This window comes from Nannospalax galili, unplaced genomic scaffold (genome assembly GCF_000622305.1).
Source record: "Nannospalax galili isolate Female #2095 unplaced genomic scaffold, S.galili_v1.0 scaffold996, whole genome shotgun sequence".
Classification (NCBI taxonomy): Eukaryota; Metazoa; Chordata; class Mammalia; order Rodentia; family Spalacidae; genus Nannospalax; species Nannospalax galili.
Window position 1 is genome coordinate 1,843,930 of NW_008339436.1, and position 9,904 is coordinate 1,853,833.

A 9,904-nucleotide genomic window follows, 5' to 3' on the forward strand; every position below is an offset into this window, starting at 1 on the left:
GCAGATCATCTCTAGAGAAAACTGTCTTAAAAGCCATTTAGTCTTCTGTCTTGATGGCTCTTCACACTGTTTACTTTTACATTTTCATCGTGGCTTATGTTTTTGAATTTGAACTTGAAAAACATTAAAAGCATTCCTTTTTCAAAAGACAGTGATATAATTCTGAAAGTTGTCTACTTGGAAATCCCAAGACTTAAGTTGTTTGGAGCAGAAGCATTTTTGATTTCCTATACACAAAGGAAATACATCTAACCTCTTAGGAAAGACTGAAATCATCCTTGCTCGAAGCAGAAGCCTAGCAGTTCTTTCTTTTCAAAAAGACAAAGCCAGTATTTGTTTTTACAACTAAGAGATCAGAGTAGGCAGTTTATTTTTTTTGTGCAAACAAGAGTAGTACAGCTCGGTTACTGCTAGGTAGGAAACAGAAAAAATAAGTAAGACTTAAGAGTGTTCCTGGCTCTGTAGGTTCCCTATAGGCTAGTAGACCTGGTCACTTTAATGCCTAGGTTAGAGAGTGAGTTTTGTTTTCTCTGCTGCTTTACAAACCTAAGTTCATTAACACTAATATGTGCTGGTTATGGTTTTTGTCTTTTTGGTTTTCTAAGGAAGCCTATGAGGTGAAGCAGTAAGAACTGTTAATAATCCTGAGTTCCAGGTAATGAAATCCAGTAAGATTTGCTTATCCAAGGTCACCTGACTAGTGGAGGTTCACTAGGCTGTTCCCTGAGCTCAGTGTGATAGATGGGATTTTCTTTTTTGAGGTATGTATCACACTGTAGCCCAGACTGGTCCAAACTTGCAGCAGTTTCCTTGCCTCCGCCTCCTAGGTGCTGGTATTAAAAACCTCACCCGCAAGGTTTTTTTTTTTTTTTGGTCTTTTTGAGACAGGGTCTCCCTGTAGCCCCAGCTGTCCTGGATTCACCATGGAGACCAGGCTGGCCTTGAACTCACAGAGATCCACCTGCCTCTGCCTCCCAAGTGCTGGGATTAAAGGCGTGCGCCACCACACCCGGCAAATGTGAGTTTTTATATGGGTCAATTGCATAATGTCTTTAAAGTATGTTTGGACTCATTTTTTTAAATTTTATTTATTTTATTTTTTGTGTATGAGTGTAATGCTCCATATATATATATATATGTGTGTGTGTGCTTCCATGTCATGCAGTGCCTATGGAGGTCAGAAGAGGGCATCAGATCCCTTGTAGTAACTGGAGTTATGGATGGTTGTTAGCCACCATGTGGGTACTCTGAAGAGTAACCAGTGCTCTTAACTGCTGAGCTATCTCTAACCCCAAGACTCATCATTTTAATATCAGCTAATACAACACTTTTGGTTTCACTTATTCTGTTTATTAAAGTTCTATTTTTGCATTATAAGATTCTAATATAGACAACATAGATGTTAATAATTTATAATTTTATAATCCTTTCGAGGTGGGTACAGTTTAGTAATGGAGTCAGATTATATTTTTAAATAACTTTACTGGATTTATATACAACAAACTACTCAAAAGTATTATGCAGTTAGGCAGTTTTGATATCTGTCTTTTGTCCATGTTTTAATTGGATTGTTGTTGCATTTTGATGGAACTGCATATATTTTTGATATTAAGTCGTTTATTAAATACATGTAGCTTGTTGTTCATTCCCTTAATGCTTACTGTTGAATAGAGGTTTTAAATTTTGAAGTACAATTTTTTAATTTGTTGTCTTGCTGTTTGAGTTTTAGTTACTTTATAATTCCCAGAATCAGGTAGCCTAAGCCCTCCTGTTTTGTTCTGTTACAGAGTGTTTGGAGAAATTTTAGAATCTACTTTCAATATTTATGTAGAAACTTACTAGAATTTTAATTGAGATGGATTTCAACCTATAGATCAGTTTGAGAAAAACTGGCAATAGTATTTAGCTTTGACACAATGTATGTTCAGGTATTCTTTAATGTTTTTCTTTCAGTTTCCCATTCATTATAGCTGGTTTTGATCTGCTTGGTGCTCTGTTGATGTTACTCTACATACAAGAAGAGCAGGTAGCTCTGTTTGCCAGGTCAAGGAAGAACTACACAAAAAATAACAAGAATTCCATAGTTAGCTTCTTTTTTAAAAAAATATTTATTTTTATTATTTTTATTTTATGTGTGTGAGTGTATTGCCTGCATGTGTGTAATACTGTTTTACAGTGCCCACAGAGGTCAGAAGAGGGTGTCAGGTTCCCCTGGAGATGGAGTTACAGACAGTTGTTAGCCACCATGTGGGTGCCGGGACTCAAACCTGGGTCTTCTGCAAGAGCAGCCAGTGCTCTTAACTGTTGAGCCATCTCTCCAGCTCCCAAGATGAGACTCATACCCAAAATTTGAAGTGAATTTATAGGAATTAAGATATAAATTACTAAAATTATTTGTAAGAAGCAGTATGCTAATAAATTGAAAACTGTAGCGTTGAATTTGTATCTTTAACCTTTGTTTTGTTCTCTTTTGTTTTGTTTGTTTTTTGAGACAAGGTTTCCCTGTAGCCCCAGCTAGCCTAGAACTTACTATGTAGACCAGGCTGACCTCGATCTCACAGCGATCTGTCTCTGCCTCCTAAGTCCTGGGACTAAAGGTATGTGCTGCCACGCCTTGCTTATTATGGGAAATCTTTATCATACACAAAAAGTAGTTTTCATAGTGTTACTTAAATGTAAATGTCTTTTTTTACACTTGTATAAGAATATATGAGGAATGGGGCTGGAGAGATGGCTCAGCGGTTAATAACACTGGTTGTTCTTGCAGAAGACCCAGGTTCGAATCCCAGCACCCACATGGCAGCTAACAACTGTCCATAACTCCAGTCCCAAGGGATCTGACAGCCTCTTCTGGCCTCTGCGGGCATCACACAACATGTGTGCACTTACCTACATGCAGGCAGTACACGCATACACATAAAAAATAAAAATAATAAAATTTTTTAAAAAAAGAATATATGAGGAAGAAATTTCAGATTTCTGTAGTAGTCACTGGGAAATATATGGAATTTCCATATGGTGTGTGTGTGTGTGTGTGTGTCTGTATGTCTGTGTGTGTCAAGATCTCACTATGTAGCTCAGGTCGTGCTTGAATTCCCAGTCCTGCCTCAGCTTCCTGAGTGTTGGATTGCAGGCACAGGTCACCACACCCAGCTTCCCACGTGCTCTTTGCCAGGACTTACCAGTGTGCCTTTGCCTCATGTACTTCATTATTTCTTCTCTCTCTTCTTTTCCTCAGGTAAGAGTATGGTTGGAGACATCAGTCCTTTTTACACTAAATATTTCATTGTACTTTGCCTAGATTAGTACATCTACTTACCTCAGCTTAGCATATTTTTGAGTGCATAGTGGTTCTGTGCTTTATCATTAACTATTCCTCAGTATGATCATGCCACATGTTTAGGTCTTCCTACTAATTGACATTGGAATTGTTTCTACTTTGCCCCTTTTTCCCTCTGTCTCTCTCTGTCTCTCTCTCTCTCTCTCTCTCTCTCTCTCTCCTTTGTTTTCAGACAAAGTCTCATTCTGTAGCCCAAGTAGCCTCAAACTTGTAGTGATCCTCCTGCCTCAGTCTCCCAAGTACTGGGGTTATAGGCATGAGACATTGGGCCCAGCTTATTTTTAGGTTTATGGTAGGGTTTTGTATGTCAGCTCAGCTACAGCCCCCACATAAATCAAACAATAATCTCTGTGTTGCTATAAAGGTAATTTGTGGATGTGATTAAAAGGCCACAATCTGTTAACATTTAAAAAAAGAGATTATTTGCAATAGTCTTGGGAGTCTAATTCAGTCAGTAAAAGGCAGGCTTCCCAGAAGGGAGCCTTCCTGTGGCCAGCAGCTGCTGCCCCCATCTGAGAGTCTCAGCCTGCTCATTAAGCCATTTATTTCCCATCATTGTGTAAGCCCAGTCCTAGCAGTAACTCTCTTCATGTATATCTCTTACTGCTTCTGTTTCTCTGGTTAGACCGTGACTGATACACGACTATTGTGAGAAGACCTGCTATTTTCCATGTAGTTACCATGCATGTACCTTTTTGTTTCTATTGGGCAAATTCCTAGGAATGGAATGTCCAGATCAGAGAATATTTGTTTAATTTATAAGAAACTTCCAAGCTGTTTTTCAGAATCATTGTGTCATTTAATGTTCTACCAGCAGTATATGAGATTTCTACTTGTTCTACTTCCTGTCAACCTTAGTGTGGCCTTTTTAAATTTTAGTCATGCTATGTGGGGTCTGAACATAGGACCTTACACATGCTAGGAAAGTGCTCTAACACTAGCTAAACCAGCTACTTCCCTAGCCCCTGCCTATGTTTTTATAATGTTTGAGATTTCTTCAAATATTCTAAATATAAGTCCTTTGTCAGATATTTGTTTTCTGAATATCTTTCCTCTAATACTGCCTGTGTTTAATGACTAGTTTTGATCCAGTAGTTTTTGCTTCATTTGATAAGTTTTATAGTCACTGCTTTTTCCAATTCAAGAAATCTTTACCTTAATACAAATGAAGCTATTCTCCTGTGTAGGTTTGTTGTTGTTTATTTGTTTTATGTTTTGTTTTTTGAGATAGGATCTCTCAGCCCAGTCAGATCTCAAACTCACTGTGTAACTGACCTTGAACTCCCAATCTTCTTTCCCGTACCTTCCAAGTACAGGGATTAGGAATGTGTCACCATGCCCAGATCTACTGTGTTTTCCCCTGAAGTTTTATAATTTTATGTTTATGTCTATCATTTGTCTCAGTGTTTATTCATAATATGAGGTGGCAGATGAGCTCTGTGTTTTTATAACAATATTTGGAGGGGGATTATCCTTTCCTGTATGGATTATTATAACACCTTATAAACATTCAGTTGACTATTATAGGCTCTATTTTGTTCCTTTGTTCTTTCCTAGGTCTTTTCTTAGACCAAGACCTAGTAAATATTCAATTAAGATAGTTGAGTACTCCAATTTTCTTCTTTTCTAAAAAAGAAAAAAAAAATTGGTTGATTTCCAGGTTACTTGAGTTTCCACATAAATTTTAAAATCATTCTGTGTGTGTGTGTGTGTGTGTGTGTGTGTGTGTGTTTTGAGGTGATCTCACTGAGTAGTTCTGGTCATGGTACAACCACAGTCAACTCAGGGCTCAGAAATCTTTGCTGAAGAAGGGGTGGAAAGATTGTAAGAGCCAGAGGTATTGGATGACCACAAGAACACAGTTTTCCATACAACTGGTTACTCATATGAACTCATAGCAATGGTGACAGCATGCAGAAGTCCCATGCAAGCTCAAACCAGTCAAAATCCCAGCAAAGACATGGGGAAGTGGGTAAGAAATCCCAACCCAACCTAAGGAACTTTTGGCAGCTGATGGCTGCTGGGAGGGGAAGACGCAGTCTCATACAGGGATGGTACCCTTGGTAGGTTGACCAAGCTCCAGTGGATGAACCCATACTGAGGGACATGTGGGGACACAAATCAGACTCAGTAGGCTGTACTGTATATATAGTGGCCTACTTTGAATTGGGGGGGGGGCTCTAAATATCAAATTATATTGTATGAAAATCAAAAAAATAAACTAGGCATGGTGGCTCAGTCCTTCAATCCCAGCACTTAGGAGGTAGAGGCAGGAAGATCTCTGTGAGATCAAAACTAGCCTGGTCTCCATAGTGAGTTCCAGGCCAGCTGAAAAACCAAAAAGTAAACAAAAATCACAGAAATTTAATAAGAGTATAGATTTTTAAAAATATTTTTATTTTTTATTTAATGTGTATGAGTGTATGTATATAAACAGGTGAACCTATGTCATGCCATGCCTGTGGAGGTCAGAAGAGGGTGTTAGATCCCTTGGAACTGGAGTTACAGATGGTTGCTAGCCTCCATGTGGGTGCTGGGAATGGGACCTGGGTCTGCTGCAAAAGCAGTCAGTGCTCTTAACCACTGAGCCAAAAGAGGGAGCTCCCTGAGTACTGGGAACTAAACCCCTGTCCTCTGAAAGAGCAACCAGTGCTCTTAACCACTAAGTGATCTCTCCAGCCCCCAGTTTGTGTGTGTGTGCGTGTGTGTGTGTGTTTGTGTGTGAGAGAGAGAGACAGAGACAGAGAGACAGAGAGAGACAGGGTCTCCCCGTAGCCTCAGCTGACTTGGAATTCACTTTGTAGACCAGGCTAGCCTCGAACTCAGAGATCTGCCTGCCTCTGCCTCCAAGTGCTGGGATTAAAGGCATACACCACCACACCCAGCCTTTAAAAAAAAAAAAAAAAAAAACATGCTGCTGTGCCTGTCATCCTAGCTACCTAAGAGTCTAAGGCTGAGGTTGAGGATCGCTTGAACCCTGGAGTTTGAGTTGAGTTCAAGACCCTGTGTTTTAGGGGAAGAAAAAAGTCTGTTGGGAATTGGAATTGTTGTTAGCACTGGGATGAATCTGTTTATCCAGAATTAATCTTATAAGAGTACTGAGTTTTCATCTTCAGGAGAATGGTCTGTCTGTCTCTGTCTGTCTGTCTTTTCCTCCCAGTCTTCTATTGTTATATTTACTCATAGGGAACTACACTTTTTGTCACTGTGCTTAATGGATGTTTGCAGTTTTGTTTTCTCATTGTTTGCTGCTAGTATGTAGATGTGTCTTTAATCTAACTCAACTTACTTATGAGTTTTTCTTTCCTTCTCCCCCACTTTCAACAATTCTTTGGGGTTTGCTGTATAACAATGATGACATCTGCAGGACAGTTTTATACTTTACTTTATTTTTATTTTATTATGGTGTAGGGATTAAGCCCAGGGCCTAGTTCAAGCTCTGCCACTGAGGTACTTCCTCAACCTACTTACCTTTTTGCATTCTTTATGCCTTTTATTTCTTTTCTTGCCTAATGGCATTGGTGGCAGCAGGGGTTGGGGTGGCTGAGGAATGGACCTTACCTTCAAGTACAGTGTTGAATGGAAGTAAGAACGATAATCTCACCTTGTTGCTGACCTCAGGTTTTGGAATGCTGTCACCATGGAGTCTGAAGGGAATAACAGGTTATTTGTTTCAGGTACTGAACAGTACAGTGAATACACAGGCTATGCAGAAACATATCGTTGGGCCAGGAGCCATGAAGATGGGAGTGAAAAGTGAGTATTTCAGATTTTAGTTTTGTGTGGTGTGTGGACCTCACCCTTGTGCACTCTGCCTCTTCCGGTAGTTGAACTTTTCTTTTTAAATTCAGTATTACAAATTCTTTGGAAGCCGAAACAGTATTGCCATGTTCTGTACACCACAGAAAGACTAAATACCCAGTCTGAAGCAAAAATGACCAGGACGTAGTTAAACAGCTCTTTCCCTCTAGGCTGCTAGAGATTAACCTTCAAGTCCTAACTTGGAATCAGTTCTAATTTGAATGTAGAGCCTTATGAACAGCTTATTTAGTTATCCTGAATTTGTGCATGTTATCAGATATATGGGGGAATACATGTTGGGACAATTTGCCTAATGCTGCATGCTAGTTGACCCTGCAGTGCATATTGTTGCTGCTGTCCCCTTTCTTCTCAAAATATGTTTCATATTTTAGCCTCAATGCTTACTCACTGTAGGCTATAGGAAGCTTATTTTACTAGAGGAAAGCAGTGCCATTTTGTTTCATTTTTTAATGAGAAGCCACTCTAGCAAAAGGAGTCAGCTTTTGCCCATGTAGCCATATCTATGTCACAGACTTACTATTTGTAATGTCAGATTCAGCATATGGCTTCCTTTTATTTTGTAAAGCATGCACTTAACAATAAAACAGTTGTCTATATGAATGCTTAGTCTCTGTAATGTATATAGACTAGCATGAAGGTTTTTGTTGCTGTTATTTAGAATGAAAAGTTGTTTGACTACCAATATGCACAAGCTTATAAACAGATGAACTATTTGAACTTCTACACATTTTCAAAGTTACCATCTCAGCTAGTCATTTGTACTACCACAGGCAATGTATTCTGTCTGCTTTGATGTCTGTGTCTTTTTTTTAAGTAGTTTTTGTAGTTAGTAGTTGCACAGTAGCTAGACTGCTGCACTATTACACATTTTTTTGTAACACTTGGCTTCTTAGGATTATTTCCTGGGCTCAGTGGGGTGATGTTATATACAGTAATTTATAGCAGTTCTCTGAAAACAAAAACAATAAACTACAAATTCCATGTCTGTATGTAGTATTAGAGGAAGACAAAGACCAACATTCCTTTGTTTACTCCCAAATCCTTTAACCTCCGAGGCTCACTGTAAATGATCTATCTGTAAATGTTTTTCTGCCCTCCTGCTTTACTGGGACCTGTTGGTCATGGTTTGTTTGTTTTTAATATCTTAATACTGCCAATATTAATACTGCCAAAATGTCAATAGCCTGAGTCCTGCAAGAGTCTTACTTGAGGGATTCTACCTGTTCCTGAGCTTTCTTTCCTTTCTGTGCCATTCCAGGGATGAGTGGCAGCGACGCTGCACTGAAATTGTTGCCATCGATGCACTTCACTTCAGACGCTACCTCGATCAGTTTGTGCCTGAGAAAATGAGACGTGAGCTTAACAAGGCCAGTAACCTTATTTCTGAGTTCATCTGGTAGCTGTCATCTGTTTACAGCCATTTTATTAATGCTGAAATTAATGCTTTCTGGTAATTCTTGCAATGTCAGTACATCTGCCCATAGCTCCCTTGATTTAATAGTTCTGTCAGCCTGTACGAGATGTACTTTCCATTTTGTAATTGTTTGATTAGTGGCTGAGGTTGCCAGATAGACTATTGCTTGATGTTGAACCCTGCACATGCATTTATCTCGCCAAGTGCTTTCAGTGGCTTTGGAACACTGTCTTTTGTAAAACCGTATGGAAATGAATGAGCTGTGAACATTTTTTTTTCAGATCTGCACCATAACATTTTTCTCTACAAGGTTCACTACTATCAGGATTAAAACAGATAAACAAAAAACATCAGTTAATTATGTTCCGTTATTGAATAGTCAGCATGTTATTTATTGATTTGGTAATCTGATATATTTTTGATGGGAACTGTGGTAATCTATGATGCTTAGTTCTGCCTAATCATTTTCTTTCTTTTGATATTTCAGAAATATAGAAATGAGCCATACCTTTGAACAGTTGTTTGTTCAATCTCACTACTACAAACTATAGTAAATACATAAAATACAATGCTGATTCTATTCTGTAGATTTGAGACCTGTCCTAGTTAGCTTTCTTTTGCTATGATAAATACCATAACCAAAAAGCAACTTGGGGAGGAAAGGGTTTGTTTCAGCTGACAGGTTATAATCCAGCTTCAGGAGAAGCTAAGGCGGGAGCTTGAAGCAGAAACTGAAGCAGATATCAATGTCAGGTATGGGCTCCATCCTAGGAAGTGGACCTTAAACCCAATTAAAGAGTGGTTGGTTACTGCCATAATATTTGTGTATTTTTGCACCAGTGGGCATATTTTAAACTGGTCAGTGTGAAGAGAACAGAGCATTTATCCCTGAATAGGATACCTATATCAAACTTCAACCCCCCCCCCCAAGACCCAGGGAGCATATGCAGAAAGGGGACAGAAAGATTGTCAGAGTCAGAGGTGGTGGGTGGGTGACCACAGGAATGCAGTTTTCCAAACAACTGGTCAGTTACTCATATGAACTCAAAGCAATGGTGACAGCATGCAAAGTCTCATATAAGCTCAAACCAGAAAAAAAATCCCAGCATAGACATGAGGAAATGGGTAAGATGCTTCATCCCCACCTAAGGAAATTGTGGCAACTGATGGCTGTTGGGAGAGGCAGAGACAATCCCTTTCAAGAATGTGTCTCTTGGTAGATTAACTAAGCTCCAGCGGATGGACCCACACTAAAGGACATTTGGGACATAAATTATACTCTCTCTCTCTCTCTCTCTCTCTCTCTCTCTCTATATATATATATATAT

General features: G+C 39.1%; 1 protein-coding gene across 1 annotated transcript in view; it reads left to right on the top strand.

The window, feature by feature from the left end:
• The window catches only part of Parg (poly(ADP-ribose) glycohydrolase), a 123,554-nt gene that overhangs the window by 89,517 nt on the left and 24,133 nt on the right, over window positions 1–9,904 (top strand). The window contains exons 15-16 of the mRNA XM_008834110.3: window positions 7,018–7,096; window positions 8,421–8,529. Coding sequence (XP_008832332.1) covers window positions 7,018–7,096; window positions 8,421–8,529 — 188 coding nt within the window. The remainder of the gene's footprint in view (window positions 1–7,017; window positions 7,097–8,420; window positions 8,530–9,904) is intronic.